The sequence below is a fragment of the Ictidomys tridecemlineatus genome, chromosome 7 (genome assembly GCF_052094955.1).
Source record: "Ictidomys tridecemlineatus isolate mIctTri1 chromosome 7, mIctTri1.hap1, whole genome shotgun sequence".
Lineage (NCBI taxonomy): Eukaryota > Metazoa > Chordata > Mammalia > Rodentia > Sciuridae > Ictidomys > Ictidomys tridecemlineatus.
Window position 1 is genome coordinate 184361986 of NC_135483.1, and position 17058 is coordinate 184379043.

At 33.5% G+C, this 17058-nt stretch overlaps 1 protein-coding gene across 2 annotated transcripts in view; it reads left to right on the forward strand.

The window, feature by feature from the left end:
- The window catches only part of Acsl3 (acyl-CoA synthetase long chain family member 3), a 66954-nt gene extending 50295 nt beyond the window's left edge, over nt 1-16659 (forward strand). For both annotated transcript variants that reach the window (XM_013360884.4, XM_005330540.4), the window contains 10 exons: nt 174-324; nt 1593-1716; nt 2163-2234; nt 3698-3837; nt 5120-5292; nt 6491-6565; nt 7603-7794; nt 9116-9230; nt 10848-11005; nt 15916-16659. In XM_013360884.4, coding sequence (XP_013216338.1) covers nt 174-324; nt 1593-1716; nt 2163-2234; nt 3698-3837; nt 5120-5292; nt 6491-6565; nt 7603-7794; nt 9116-9230; nt 10848-11005; nt 15916-16073 — 1358 coding nt within the window. In that variant the 3' untranslated portion in view covers nt 16074-16659. The remainder of the gene's footprint in view (nt 1-173; nt 325-1592; nt 1717-2162; nt 2235-3697; nt 3838-5119; nt 5293-6490; nt 6566-7602; nt 7795-9115; nt 9231-10847; nt 11006-15915) is intronic.
- The last annotated feature ends 399 nt before the right edge of the window (nt 16660-17058 follow it).

Sequence of the window (17058 nt, forward strand, 5' to 3'; positions counted from 1 at the left end):
TCATCTTGTCTTTATTTTCTTTATGGACCTAACCTGTCTGTCCCAATAGAATTTTTGTCCTCTATATGTTGGCCACTGTATGAGTAATTGTGTTAACAAATAAATGATTATGAAAAAACTTGATGTGGATGAATTTCTTAAAAGTATGCATTTTTTCTTTTCCTTCAATACAGAAAACAGACCTTATTGCAAACCATTGCCCTCAGATATTGCAGTAATCATGTATACCAGTGGATCCACAGGACTTCCAAAGGGAGTCATGATTTCACACAGTAACATCATTGCTGGTATAACTGGGATGGCGAAAAGGATTCCCAAACTGGGGTATGTCATAGTGAAATAGCACTGAGTAGTTCAGTATTCGTACCTGTTGTTATAATGTTTGTGTCATTTTAGTATGTCATTAAAGTGCTTCTTCAGTCTGTTCATAGTAGGCATTTCCTTAAGTTTATTAAAACCAGTTACAAAACAGTTACTTGTATGAGGCTTGAAATGTAATTTGTAGGTTTTTTAAAGTGCATATTTTATCTGATTTTATAATTGTGAATCCCCTAGTTTAAATTATTTTAATCAGTTGGTATTGTTTCCCTACATACGTAGTCATTTTTATATCTAAATACAATTTAGGTGAGCCTTACAAGCATAGTAATTTTTATATCCAAATACAATTTAGGTGAACAGATAATCTAACCCGGAAATATTTATTAAGTTTCTGTATTTACAGTCTCTGATTTATGTTTTTAAGACTGACTCCAGTGGCATACGGTAGGGTATAATGAAGTGGGAAGAGACTAATGGAGGAAACTGGATGGAAGTTTGAGGGACTGTAAAGGAAACATCCTAGATGATATCAGTATTGTAATGAGTGATCTGGTGCAGTGGATGGATATTTTTGATGACATTATGTATAGAAATCACACACATACACATGGAGTTACTGTGGGATTGAACTTGGGGATGGAGAGAAATTTTATATACATACATATATATATATATATATATATATATATATATATATATATATATATATACTTCAGGAAAAAAATTAAGAGCAACAGTTTTCTTTATAATTTTTGCCTCAGTTGCCCTTCAGATTTTAGTTGTGGGGGCAGTTCTTGAAAAATATAGACAGAGGTATGTACATATTTTCTTACATGTTAAGATATTATTATTCTTAGTTATATCTAGCTCCCAGAATAGGCATGTTTTCTGTAAAATTCCTGGAAGACACTTGTGAAATCTATTTGAGTTCTTTGGGTTGGCAAACCACTAAAGACCATCTCCTCCTTGGATTTCTTCTGTTCTTCTGTCCCCTCTTTCTATGCCTTAGTACTTTATGTCTGTAGCACTCAGTGTGTGCCTTCAACTAGGACTGGAAACAGCCACTGCCCAGGGTACCCATCACCTCAGTTTTAGGTTGGGCTGTAGTGCTTTTTTCTTAATATTCTATGTCTGTTTGTCTGTCTCAGTGTTTCTTTTTCTTCCTCTAACAACAGGGAGCCCAAACTGATACTTTATGGCCCTTCCATGTGCCTTCTGTGGCAGGGAGAATGCACCTGACCTTTGCTTTTTATATCTCTCTTTTCTTTTAGAGAGGAAGATGTATACATTGGATATTTGCCCCTGGCCCATGTTTTAGAATTAAGTGCTGAGCTTGTTTGTTTTTCTCACGGCTGCCGCATTGGCTACTCTTCACCACAGACTTTAGCAGATCAGGTAAATCTGTCTGTAACTTGAAATACTTATCTAGAAAAATTAATTTTTAGCAATTTTTTCCTGTCAGTATGACACTATATTAGAAGAAAGACAATCATTTTAAAATAAGCTCTTTTAATTGCTTTTTAGAATATAAGTACATTAAAAGGATAAATTTACAATAGGCTTTTTTAATCTAAGAATTCCATTGAGTTTTTTTTTTTTTTTTAAAGAGAGAGTGAGAGAGGGGAGAGAGAGAGAGAGAGAGAGAGAGAGAGAGAGAGAGAGAATTTTTTTTAATATTATTTCTTAGTTCTCGGCGGACACAACATTTTTGTTGGTATGTGGTGCTGAGGATCGAACCCGGGCCGCACGCATGCCAGCCGAGCGCGCTACCGCCTGAGCCACATTCCCAGCCCTCCATTGAGTTTTTAAAATAAGGATCACTTTTTCTTTCTGTTTCATAGTCTTCAAAAATAAAAAAAGGAAGCAAAGGGGATACATCCATGTTGAAACCAACCCTGATGGCAGCTGTCCCGGTAAGAATTGATGATCGTTTAATATTGAGTTCTGAAGAACTATCAGCAACCCCACTTGACAAGGCAGCTTATGGAGGATTTATTCCATATCGAATATCAGTATTGCCTTAGTGTTATGATAGATTTACTTACTCTTGCTTTATCTTTTTATTTACTAAATACTCAATTTAGTTTCAGCTTCCACCTGATATAGTCAGTTATTTTACTTAAATAGCTTCTTTAAAAAAACAAAAACAAAACCTTTATTTTTAATTTATTTTTATGTGGTGCTGAGGATTGAACCCAGGGCTTTGAACGTGCTAGACAAGCGCTCTATTCCCAGCCCCTCAGTTAAAATCATTTTTCTGATACCTATTTGCTGATTAGTAGAAACCTTAAGTAAAGTGCAGTAGGAGATAGGAGGAAGGAACAAGGCCATTTTTTTTTCTTTTTAAATATTTTTTATTGGAGATAGACATGGTACCTTTATTGTTGTTTATTTTTATGTGGTACTGAGGATCAAATCCAGTGCCTCACACGTCAGGCAAGTGCTCTACCACTGAGGTAGGCCACTTTTACCTACACATATTCCCTCCTGAGTCCTCAGAAAGTCTGACCAAGTTACCAAAAAGAGTGACAGAGAAGCTATTCCAACTTTGAATTACCTGAGAAGTGCCATGAATCCAATTATAATAGGAGAGTGGAATGGGTCTGGGAATAAGATAATAGATAAGGGACAGCAACGATTTTCTGTCTGTTCCTCATGTGGGCTTCATGTAGTTTTCTGATTTTGCTTTGAAGTGTTGGGTACTTGAATGCTCAGAACAATATTATTAAGTAGTTCTTCCAAAATCAAATGAAAATAGTTAGTAGTTTTGGAATTTGTGAGTATAATTACAATTTCCTAAGTAGTATCCTACTTTAAATTCTTAGTTCACTTAGAAGTTAATGTAACTTAAAATTGTAAAGGAAAAATTATTTTTTTATTAAAGCAAATTGCAGTTCAGACAAGGGAAATTTCATGGGTGCAGCATTAAAAAGAAAACCAAAAACCAAAGAACAAAACAAAAAATGCTATCTATGATCCTTTTGTGAATGAAATAGGTGGTATGTCTATGTATTTATGTGATAATTTTAGGAGATTTAAAAAAATATTTCAAATAGTTGTTTATTTATTTTATAAATTTAGTTTTTAGTTAAGAATAAGTAAGATAAACAAGCAAAGCAATATAAACAACCACTAATGGTATATTCCTGCCTTAAGGCATTTGTTTTTCTTATTATTCATTTGTGTATCTGTTTATGCTATTAAAAACTATCTGCAGAAATCTCACTTTTAAGCTAACTGTGACTCTATTTAAAATTCTTGTCTTGATAGAATACATCTTTGAAAATGTCTTTTAATATTGATAGAAATATTGGTGGTTGTTTATGTAAATACATAAGGCAGCTGATATGATATCATTATTAACTCATACATGTAGGAAATCATGGATCGGATCTACAAAAATGTCATGAATAAAGTAAATGAAATGAGTAGTTTTCAACGGAATCTGTTTATTCTGGCCTATAATTACAAAATGGAACAGCTTTCCAAAGGGCATAGTACTCCACTATGTGACAGGCAAGTAAAGGCCCATCTACTCTCTATCCCTCTCACCCTCTTTCTATCTTCCCTTCCTATTCCCTTTGGTAAGTTAAGTGTTGTTAATATGATAATTGTGAGAAATAAATTTATTTTTAAAAGTCAAAGGACTATTTAAAAATTAACCTGCATAAGAATTTGGAATTTTTCACTTATAATTTTGTTATATTTAATATTGTGCTTAAATTTTATCACATTTTTGTTTTAAAATTTAATTCAATATGAATATAAAGTGATAACTAAATATAATTAATATTTCATGTTTAAAGTTTTAAATGACAAGTTTTACCCCCACCTATATTCAGTAGATTTATGATTTCTTATCAAATAGTTTAGAAATTAGAATATGAAACTATTACATTCAAATTATTTTTTATGGGAATATAAATGCAGTTTTAAGATGCTTCACATTATTTAAAATTTTATGTTTTTTCCCTGCCTTACTTTAATTACCTATTTTTAGTGAGATAAAATAATTGCTATGGGAAGTCTGTTCATCTATCTTTTCTTTTTCAAATGAATTGTCACTTGGTCTTAATCTTTTTCAAAAAAGTGTCTGCCATCCCCACCCCATGCATTTCTGGGGATGGAACCTAGGGTGCTGTTCATGCAAGGCAGGCACTCTACTCTGAGCTACATCCCTGTCTCCCTCTTCTCCATTTTTTGACTGAGGTGTAGTAAACCATCTCTAACGTGCATTTTCAGAAACATATCAAAAAATGTTTGCATTTTTTATTCATACCAAATACTTTGCCAGATTTTAAATAAGCAGTAACCACTTTAAAACTTCAATTATCCTGAACTTTTAAAAAAAAGCTAGATTGCTGAATCATAGAATTATAAAATTCTAATTAAGTTAAAGCAAAAAATTAGTTTGCCTTTAATAAATTTTATAAAGATGTGAGATTGTTTAGTATTAATTTATAGTAAACAATGATAGATATTTTCACACATACGTATAAAATGATGTAATATAAGTTGCTCTGGCCATAAGGGATTTCCATTACTTTATAAAATTAAATCTGGCAATTTTGAATTCAAATGTTACTTGAAAATTTCTTAAAAGGAAGCCATACTTTTTTACCTGGTTGATGATATACTAAAAATAAGATTTAATAGTGAGTCATGACATCTTCTGAATTTGGATAGGTAACTTAATTTTAAAATCTCATATAACAAAATTGAGAGGTTAATCTAAATATTTGAAAAAATTCCATTCAGCTTTAAAATCCTGTGATTCTCTGATTAATTTTTTTTTTAGATTTGTTTTCCGCAAAGTTCGAGGCTTGCTAGGTGGAAATATTCGCCTTTTATTGTGTGGCGGTGCTCCGCTTTCTGCAACCACACAGCGATTCATGAATATCTGTTTTTGCTGTCCTGTTGGTCAGGGATATGGACTCACTGAATCAACTGGGGCTGGAACAATTACAGAAGGTTAGTGTCGTCCATGAAATGTCCTCTGAGTGCCATTGGAGGCTGGGGCACAGCTTTAGGCCTTTTTTAAATTTTTTATAATATATGAAAGAAGAAAGAAAGTTAAGGTTTTTGTGTAGCAAAATAATGGTAAATTCCAGATACTGTGATTATTATTATTGGTTTATTAGGATGTATTATGTGGATCAGTAGTCAATAATTCATTTAGAAGAATTTTTAATATTAAACTATGGGATATGTAATATTAAAAAGTGATCAACATTCTGGAAAAGAAGCTTTAGTAACAAATGTTGCTTGTATTGTATACATTAGTTTTCTTACAGCAGTTATTAAATTTCTTCTTTCTAGAAGAAATTTAATTTTAATTTAAATTTAATTTTAATTTCTTTTAGAAGAAATTTAATTTTTTATTAAATTTCTTCTTTTTTCCTAGTTGTTTGGGTAAGTGTATTAAGACTCAGATTCCAGAAATGTTTATGGGAGTCTTCCTAAGTATGTAGAGAAATTAGATTCAGGTCTAGATAATACAATGCCAGAGTTTATCATGGTGTCATGGTTGAGGAGGGGCTCTTCTACTACCTCTTCAGTGGTTCCTGGCGAATCCCATTTCAGAGAATCCTATTCCTAGAAGAAGCTACTGTGCATTTTCTAGATAGTGATAGAGGCTAAACCTCTTAACTAGCAGTTTTTCCCCCTCTTCATCACGAGAGCTTCTATTACACCTTTCTTATGTCTGGTCTGCTTTGCATTGATTTTTTATATTTCTGTGTCTTTGTTGTGTTCTCTATATTTTACATATTTTTGTAACTTACAAATATCATTTGTACGAAATAAACAGTCCTAAATACATTCATATGGTTTCTTCTGTGGATCCTTAATTTCTGTTTTTAAGATTTAAGCTGAATGTGTTATTAATCAGTATCAGTATATGTTGTAAGTAACAGTCTTTGATTTCTGATATTTGATGATTTTCATGGAGAAAATTTGTTGTAGTAATTCATAATAGTGTCTAGTAATTTGGGGTTTGCAAAACACTCTATGGGTCAAATAGTACCCCTGTGTTGGCCTCACAGCTGGCAGTTTGCAGCTTTGCTATTCAGGATGCTTTAGGGCTGTCTAAGTTTTCATTTTTTATAATGTAGAAAAATCAACTCATTAACTACTGTTCTGAAATAACTTTTTCCCCTTTGCATCTTAGTGTGGGACTACAATACTGGCAGAGTGGGAGCACCATTAGTTTGCTGTGAAATCAAATTGAAGAACTGGGAAGAAGGTAATAACTCATTTTAACCAGAGCATTAATTTTTATAAGATTAAATTGTGAAATTAGAAGCATACTTCATTTTCTTATTTTAGAATATAAAATTACCTACAGGTACTCTTTTTTGTTATTTATAATAATTACATTTATCCAGAAATGTCAGATACATTTATTTTGCTTGTTTCTATAGAATTATAAATGTTTTAATTTTGCTTATTATTACATAAATACAAGTAAGATTATGGCCAAAAACTTGAAATGTACTAAATGCATAATGTTAATAAATTAGAAGTGATCATAACATTATTTTATAGAAGCAGAATCATAAAATTAATCCTTTGAGGAGTTTTACGTGTTGTTTTTTTTTTTTTTCTTTTCCCTGAGGACTTCAACTTAGAATTTGTCAGAAGGAAATTTTCTTGTAATCCACATAAGTTTGTTTGTTGCTTTTGCTCTTGAAAATACAAATCACTTTTTGAAAATTTATTCGATCATATTAAAGTGTAAAAATTGCCTATGATTTATTGGGATGTATCTTTCTTATATTCAAAGTAAAGATAAATCAGTTCTAAGGCTCCAATTATTTTTAGCAGAATTAATGATAATGTTTAATAAAATTAAGCTTTGAGTCAGTGTGAAGTTTCTGTAAGAATAAATTTTCTACATCTATAGTAATTTAGTTTTATACATGGATTTGTTCTATTATTTAATTCATGACAGTACTTTTATTGCTTTTTATTAGCATGACATTTAAGACTATAGAAACAATTTACCTGTGTTGTATTTGTAATTTATGTAGTAGATTAATTACATTCTTTTCCCTTTTGTAATAGTAGCTTAAAAGCATAAATGCTTAGGGTTAAGCAACTGAAATATTGCCCCTAGTTTTTATATTGATACACCTCATTCAGTCTCTATGTTTGTCTTGTTTCCTTTAGGAAACTCTGGATTAAAATAAGATATTCCTATTAGAGAACTGATAGTGTTAAATGTTCATGTGATACATATAGGATAAAAATGGTGAATTAACTCTTAAATTATTCTGTTAGGTGGATACTTTAATACTGATAAACCACACCCCAGGGGCGAAATTCTTATTGGTGGCCAAAATGTGACGATGGGTTACTACAAAAATGAAGCAAAAACAAAAGCTGATTTCTTTGAAGATGAAAATGGGCAGAGGTGGCTCTGTACTGGAGATATTGGAGAGTTTGACTCTGATGGTTGTTTGAAGATTATTGGTGAGCCATCAGATATTTTTTTGAAAGTGAATGTTTCTCAAATGGGCTTACGCTAGAGGGCTGTGTTTAGAGAAGCTGCCGTCAGTGCAGGGGTATATCTTTGTGTAATGTTGGTGTGGTCTGCTATGCCATCTCTGGAATATAAAAACATTTTTAGTAGGAACTGAGGATTTATGAGGTTTTACTTTGCAGTCTCAAAAGCTGCAGCATTGGTGTTTTTAGTTACTCTTAGGTGACTTTACCATTCTGTCCTGCTTCTGTAGGGAATGCTCATTTTTGTGACTTACTTGACATCTATAGATTATTGGGCAGGGGTTTCCTGTCTGAACCTAGTCTTACCTCGCCCAGTTAAATGAAGGAAATCCTGACAGCTCCAGTGCTATGGCCCATATGGTGTGAAAAATACCTTCCTCGGCTTTTTGTGTTCATGACTTTTTGTGTTCATGACTATGCTGGTCATGCTAACTAGAAGCCCTGAAGGAGTTGAGACTCTCCCTTTAACCAACTCTCCATACCTGTTTCCTAGCCCAGAGTTAACTTATGAGATGTGCTTCAGAAGTACACTCCTCCTTTCACTGTCCTTCTTGCTATGTTCATAGGTCAGGCTGTTCTGCCACTCTGTTCCTCTCTGTTGCTTTGCTTGTGTCTCCACCCTTCTTTGTGCCTCTCACTGATACTCTGTGGTTACTAACCATAGACCCTGCCAGATCACTTTCTTGCTTAAAATCGTTCAGTGGCTGCTCCAAGGGTGCCTCTGCCAAATGACCATTGTTCACCTCCTACCTCTTTCTTTTCCTGTCTTCTCCCCTATCCTGCAGTAATACAAGCTGACCAGGTTCTGGCCTTGCCAGTGCTGTTCCACTTGACTACTTCTCACTCTTCCCTTCAGGCTCAGCTCAGACTCCACTTATAGAAATAACCCTGAATCTACAGGTTGGAGAGACTTGACACTTAGCACTACCTATTGTGTTGGCATACTATGTTTCTGTGTTATGCCTTTCTTCAGACAGAATGAGAGCTTATTGATGGCATTTCATTTCTTTTTCCTGGTATTGATGAATACCAGGAACATAACCATTCAGCAGAATACACCTGAAGCCCTCATGATAGGGTTCCTTAAATAGAAGTTAATTATTTTTCTTTAAAAGAATATTTAATTCTATAAAAGTTGGAGTCTAATTTTATTATGTTTTTAATTTTAGTACAGCTGGTAATGTTTAATTTAGCAAAGTTTTAAATAATTTGATAGCATATTATTCAGCGAGTGGCAGGTATTTACATGTATTAATATTCTCATTGTGTTTCCCTCCCTTTTGCACAGATCGTAAAAAGGATCTTGTAAAACTGCAGGCAGGAGAATATGTTTCTCTTGGGAAAGTGGAGGCAGCTTTGAAGAATCTCCCACTGATAGATAACATTTGTGCATATGCAAACAGGTAAGAAAGTAGACTTTGTACTATTTATACTGAAAACACTGGATGTGCCATAAGCATTTTCAACCTATATGGGCTCCTTTGTAAAATTATTCTAAAAACTCTTTCCCCTCCTCTGTGATTTCTGGGAACAGTCTCCTCCTTACAGCTGTAGCTGATCCTATGTGGTAGAGCATAAAATAAAATAAAACCTTTCTTATGGGTGCTTAGATATTGCTAATTATCTATCTCTTTGCCTAGGGAAGTTTCACAGAACCAGCCTGAGGAAAGAGGAGTAAAGAAATGTCAGCAAGTGGTCTTCTGGCTAGTACTTAGTGCCCTGCTTTCAGTTCGAGCTTGCTTAGGCCCTGGCTTGTCAGTGGAACCAGGAATGACCCACCTACAGCTGTGCATCATGGTCCAGATGATAGCAGAGAGCAGGAAAGGGGATTTAAAATTAAAATCTCAGATCTACATTCTTGGGAAATGTGTTAGAATTTCAGATTAGAACTCTTGATTGCATTTTTCATAACAGTATTGCACAGCATATTATTCTCCGGTGATATAATGATCAGATATTTTGTGGGTATAACTGTTGACATAATTGGAAAAAGAAAATCGAGCATCAGAAAAACCAATTTAAAAATGGACTTTGGGGTTATAGCCCAAGTTAAGGATGAATTTCAGGTTGAATACCCCTTATTTGAAATGCTTGGGACAGGAAGTGTTTCTGTTTTCACAGTGTTTGCAAAAGACTTGACTGACTGAGCAAGCTGTACTTTGATTTATAAAAGCTTCTGCCATTTAATTAGCCATTTAGTATTTTCTTTAGTGAAACTACAGATCTGATTTTACTTATAAATATCACAAAATTTTACCTTTAATTATCACAACTGTTCTCCTCTTCTTGATGCTGTTACTATTCTTCCAGTTACTATTTTATAAAGTCTTCAAAAAAATCTCTGCCTCTGAGCATACTCAAGAGTTCAGAGTTCCTCAGTGAATACAGATGTTCATCCTAAGAGAAAATGAATATAATGATGTTATTTTGATTTACCACCAAATTTTTTTAGATACAGTTCCTAATATATATATTGTCAGATTTTATATATGTTTTATTGTTGCTATGAAATACTGATTTTTTTAAAGATTAAATTATTTATTTGCAATTTTCTTTTCAAAAAGGTATATCCAGCACTATTCACATTAGTTATGTATATTTGAAATTTATCATGCAATGTCAGATTGAGCTTTTTAATAGTAAACTTTCCCCTAGAATATATTATAAATCAGACAGTAAAACTGGCTCTTGCATGAAAAAAGTATGTCATACCAAATATGGCACATGCATTTTTTTGTTTTGTTTTGATACTAGGGATTGAACCCAGGAGTGCTTTCCTACCATGCTACTCTCCTACCCCTTTTTATTTTTTACCTTGAGACAATTTTACTAAGTAGCTGAGACTGGCCTCCAACTTGTGGTCCTCTTGCCCCAGCCTCCAGTTACAGATGTACTGGCACATGCATTTTAATAATAATAATAATAAAAAAGATTTAGTTATAAAATATCAAGGTATCAGTAACTTCACTTAACTCATGATACCATCTTGTTTCTTGGTTGTTGTCCTTTATGTATTTCAGCTACCATTCTTATGTCATTGGATTTGTTGTGCCAAATCAAAAGGAACTAACAGAACTAGCTCGAAAGAAAGGACTTAAAGGGACTTGGGAAGAGCTGTGTAACAGTAGTGAAATGGAAAATGAGGTCCTGAAAGTGCTTTCAGAAGCTGCTATTTCAGGTGAGTGTTTTGTTAAACTAACTCTTAAGAACTGCTCTTATTGGTTTAATCTGTCATGTTATAGGAGTTTGGGTACATCATTTCCTGCCAGAAACTATTTCTACTATTACTAGATAGAAGAATATATACTTACCAGTTTCCATTTCAGCTCTCCTACAGTACACACAAATCATCCACTCCTACCAAACTGATGTACATGTCTCTTTAATATTGTGATCATTGTAGCCTTTGTTCTCTGGGATGGTCCTTTCTCCACTTAGCTGTTCTTCAAGGCTCTGCTGAGCTTCATAAGCATGCTAGCTCACAGTGAAAGGTCTAAAACTCCTTTTGGAATTGTATACATTGTTAATGTATTGGCAGTTTACTGTATTGATATGTCTTATACTGTCTGTCTCTCTCTCTTTTTTTTTTTGGTCCAAGACTAAATTGTTGATTTGGTAAAAACAGCAGTATCTTTTGAGTTAAGCATTAAGTGCAACACAAACATGCATTTTTAGTTTACTTGAATATGTTATGTAAGATCATGAGAAATGTAAATTTGCATTGAGACAAAAGGAGTAGTTATTCTGGCCCTTTATTTCAAGAGTATATCAAGATTGAAAGTAATTTTTAGGCAGCGGAAAACTTTGAACCAATGCTAAATTGATTTAATTAATTAATGGATGTTCATTAAAAACCTATATTATCTCCCAGTAAAGTGAAATATCCAAACATTAACAACTAAACATAATATACTTTTTTTGCTTATTTTTATATAATAACGTTTTTGAAATATAATTAGTCTGCCGTACAGCTCACCCATTTAATATGTGTAATAAGATATTTTTTAGTTTATTCATCAAGTTGTAGAACCACTACCACAATCAATTTCACAACATTGTTATTACCCCACAGAGACCCCATACCCATTAGCAGTCATTCTCCATGTATCAATGATACTTAATTCCCTTTTATTGATATAAATATATAGATATATAACATATTACGTAAATGTTATATGTCATATAAATATTTGTTATATTTGTATTATATAAGTGGATATATGCTGCATTTTGTTTAATACATTCATCAATTGATGGACATTTCTTTTGTTTCCACTCTGGGCTTATGTGAGAAATGCTGCTATGAACATGCAGGTTCAAGCTTTTGTATGAACATGTGTCTGTTTCTCTTGTATAGATTCCTATGAGTGGAATTGATTTGACATATGTTAACTTTATATTTAAACTGTTTTGAATAATAGAAGAGTCAAAACTATTTTCTAAAATATTTTTTCCAGTATTTTCCACTATGTTGCTACTATTCTACATTCCCAAATGGGCTTATCAGGGTTATAATTTTTCTACATTCTCATCAACACTTGCTATCATTTGTTCTTTTAATGCTAGCTATCCTAAGTGTTATCTTCTTATGGTTTGGCATTTTTCTGATGGCTAATGTCAAGTATCTTTTAATGTGATTATTGATGTATATCTTCTTTGGAAGGTGTTTATTCAGATCTTGTCTCCCTTTTTTAATGGTACTATTTGTCTTTTTAGTACTGATTTGGTATGGATCTTTTACATATTCTAAATGCAAGTTGATGATCAGTCTCATTTCTGCTCCTAAGGCCCATCAAACTGATTGAATCAGGCCCAGTAAGATTGTTTATACTATATGAAATATCCTCACACCAACCCCTAGATTAGTGTTTAATTGAATAACCAGGCACTTTAGTGTAGGCAGTTGAAACATAAAAGTGAACATCACAAAGCATTCATAGGAATCTACTTAAATCACAGTTTCCAAATAAAGGCAATAACAAAGTTTAGACTTTTGTCTAATAGAATACAATTATCCTGCTTACAACCAAAAACACTAATCCTTTCCCAGAGGAGAATGCAAATTACTGGGATGATTTTTAGTCATGTCCTTTGGTAGCGTGTAACTTATGTGCTGTGACTTTATTCAAGCATGTTATAGATAAGGGAGTAAAAATATTCATAACTGAGGAAGAAATAGCTATTGAGAGGCCTCATTTCTCCAGCCTGCCCTGCAGTCTTGCCGTATGTGATTTTTTTTTTTTTTAAAGCACTGGTTCAAGTGGTGTCAGTACCTGCTGAAGAAGATAATTTTAAGTTGGTTCCTAGAGGAGAATGCTGACTGGTTTGAAATTTAAAAAAAATAATAATAATCCAGCAATTACTTTATAGTCTCCCCATATCTCAGTAGTATCAGACTCTCTCCATTCTGTCTTAATGATATGTGCCTTCCTGATTTTGCTCATGTGTTTTTATTTCCTCTTGGAAACTTCTCCTGAAATACTTTTAATCTTTGAAGAGTCAAAACTTGTGTTCTGTCTCCATGTTTACTTTTCAACTAGAGTTAATAGATGTTTTTTACTTCTAAGGCATCTTGTGCCCTTAATTTAGCTCATTTATTTTTTCAAATTTGTAATGAAAATCATAATATTGAATTTCCATTTTAACCCTTTTTTAATTTTATTTTCTTTATTTGTTCTAATTACTTATACATGACAGTAGACTGCATTTTGACACATTGTACACAAATGGAGCCCATCTTCTCCTTCCTCTGGCTGAACATGGTACAGATCACCCCAGTAGTGTAATTATACATGTATATAAGATGTTAATGTCTGTCTCATTCCACTGCCCTTCTTATCCCCATACCTCCTGCTGCCCTCCCTACAATCCAAAGTTCCTTCATTCTTCCCTACCCAACCACTCCACATTATGGATTAGCATCTGCTTGTCAGAGAAAACGTTGGCCTTTGGTTTTTTGGGCCATCTTAACCAGTTTTTAAGTGTAGAATTCTGTAATGCTAAATATATTTATATTTATTGTGCAACAGATCTCTAGAACTTTCTTGCAGAACTGGTACGTTGTACACACTAAGCATTGATTCTCCTTTTATCCTTCCCCTGCCCTTGGCAACCACGTTCCTATTTTCTGTTTTTATAATTTTGGCTACTTGACTTTCATGAATGGAATCGTAAACTATTTGTTCTTTGGCTTCTGGCTTATTTTGCTTGGCAGGATGTCTTCAAGATTTGTCCATGTAATAGGATGGAGCAGGATTTCCCTTCTTTGTAAGGCTTATCATGTTCCATTGTGTGTATATACTACATTTTTCCTTATCCATTCATTCATCTCTCAGTGGATATTTGGGTTACTTCCACCTCTTGGCTTATTGTGAATAATAGAGTGATGAAAATGGGTATTCAAATATCTCCTTTAATTTTTTTGGAACTATATCTAGAAATGGGATTGTTGATCATATGGTAGCTTTATTTTAATTTTTTTGAAACATCTGATCATGACTACTAATTTACATTCCTGACAATATGTATAAAATTTCCCTTTCTTCACATCCTCACTAATACTTGCTATTCTAATAGGGAGGACAGGGTATTGTGATTTTGAATTGCATTTTAGTTTTTAGGTTCTTCTTATTATTTTTTTTGTAGTTCTTTGAGTTGTAAAGTCAGGTGGTTGATTTGAGATTCTTTTTTAAATTTCCATATAGTTATATATTTTTCCAACTGCTGTTGATTTCTAATTTCATTTCATTGTGGTTGGAGAAGATGTTTTATATAATTTCAGTCATCTTAAATCTGTTAAGACTTGTTTTGTGGCCTAACCTGTGGTTGTCTTAAAGAGTGTTTCATGTATAATTGAGAAGAATATACATTTCTTACATCTTCCTTTGAGAACTGACCTTTTTATCATTATATAATGCCCTTTGGCTCTTACGTTATCTTAGTGTCTTCTCTTGTGTTATCTTAGTCTATTTTATCTGATGTAAGTATGGCCATCCCTCTGCTTTTCAGGTCCTATTTCCATCATGTATCTTTCTATATCCTTTCATTTTATAGCCCAGGTTTGTGTTTGCAGTTAAAGTAAGTTTCTTATTGACAGCTTTTGAGTGTGTGTGTGTGTGTGTGTGTGTGTGTGTGTGAGAGAGAGAGAGAGAGAGAGAGAGAGAGAGAGAGAGAGAGAGATCCATTTGGTGATTTCATGTCTTCCATTGGACATTTAATCTATTTAGATTAAGGGTAATTACTGATCTGAACAGACTTAACTGTTGCTATTTTGTTATCTGTGTTCTGTATGTCTTATAACATTTACCTCTTCTGTCTTCTTCTGTTGTTTTCTTTTCCAGTGCAGTTACTTAAAATGTCTTGAACTATGTTGATATTAACTTACCTCCAATCTCATAAAACTCTACTTTATATTCCTGCTTCTCCCTTGATGTTGTTATTTAAATACTACTCACTTTTTTATTTTATTTTAATTATTTTTTTTTTTTTTTGGCGCTAGGGATTTAACCTAGAAGAGCTATACCACTGAACTAAATCCTCAGCCCTTTTTTAAAATTTTGAGAGTGTCTCGCTAAGTTGCTGAGGCTGGCCCCTAACTTGGGATCCTCCTGTCTCAGCTTCCTGAATTGTCAGGGTATGCACCATGGGGTTCATATCACCTCTTTTTAAAACTGTGTTTGTGTATTTGCTAGTTAGCTTTTTGTCGCTGTGAGAAAAACAAGATTTATTTTGGTTTATAGTTTTAGTCCATTGTTAGCCAGCTCCTTTTCCTTTGGGTTTGTGATGAAGCAGAACATCATGCAGAAGGGTGTGGTGAAGGAAATTTGCTCATCTCATGCCAACTGGGAAACGCAGAAGGAAGGGAGACAAGGATTTGGAGACAGGATTGAGTTCCCCAAGACAGATACCCAAGCACCCACTCCCTTGGGCTCGGGTCCCACCTCCTGTATTCTCCACAACAAAGATTCATGGGCTAAATGGTTGGGCATTTTGGTGGGTACCCCACTGGGGAAGTTATACTATTTGTTAAGAACTTTAATTATACAGCTTTAATGCCTTTTTTTTTTCTTTCCCCCTTTATCATCTCAGCGAGTCTGGAAAAATTTGAAATTCCAGTAAAAATTCGTTTGAGCCCTGAGCCATGGACTCCTGAAACGGGTTTGGTGACAGATGCCTTCAAGTTGAAACGCAAAGAGCTTAAAACACATTACCAGGCGGACATTGAACGAATGTATGGAAGAAAGTAATTATTCCCTTTTGGCGTCAGTTTGCTACAGTGAGCTCAGATCAAATAGGAAAATACTTGAAATGCCTGTCTCAAGTTGTGAGGCAAACTCCATTCCTCATATTAAGCCTAAACTGTTCTTTCTCATGACATCACCATTTTTTAACTGACAAGATTAGTAAAATGTTAAGACAGCAAACTTGTGTCTGTCTCTTCTTTCTTTCTCCCTCCTCCAGTTTACCACCTACAATTGTACTTGTCAGTAGGAGAATTTTTCTGAATCAGATTGGGGAAGAAGTGATTTTAAAAACCTCAAGTTTTTAAACATGATTTATATGTTCTGTATAATGTTCAGTTTGTAACTTTTTAAAGTTTGGATGTATAGAAGGATAAATAGGAAATAATAAGAATTGGTTATTGGGGGGGCTTTTTTACTTATTGTATTTAAAAATACAAGGGTATCATTGTGAAATTATGTAAATTTCAAATGCTATGAATCAAATCATTGTTGAACAAAAGATATGTTGCTGTGTAATTATTGTCTTGTATGCATTTGAGAGAAATAAATATACCCATACTTATGTTTTAAGAAATTGAGAACTTGTGAATATATGCCTGACAGTGTCTTCTTTAAATATTTATTTTTTATTAGGAATAAATGTAGTTCGGTTGGTGTTGCATGACACAGATAGTGGAGAAGGGATGACAGAACAGCCAGTGCCACACCAGTTGGTGATTGGTCCCAGTAGGTCACTCTCAAGATGTTTGCTGTTTTCTGTTTAGCTGTTGAAATTAGGAAAATATCCAAAATTAAATTGGAGCAATTCTGAAAGATAGGGTAGAATTTTAAGAACAAAGTATAAAAAGTTATTCTTTATTTAATCATATGTACATTTATTTGTCTGTATGAACATCAGTTGTGGAAATTATTCTACCCCAAACTCTTCCACTTTTAATACTTAATTTTAAAATTAGAATTTTTAGAGTAGTTTGCACTGGTGTGTGGG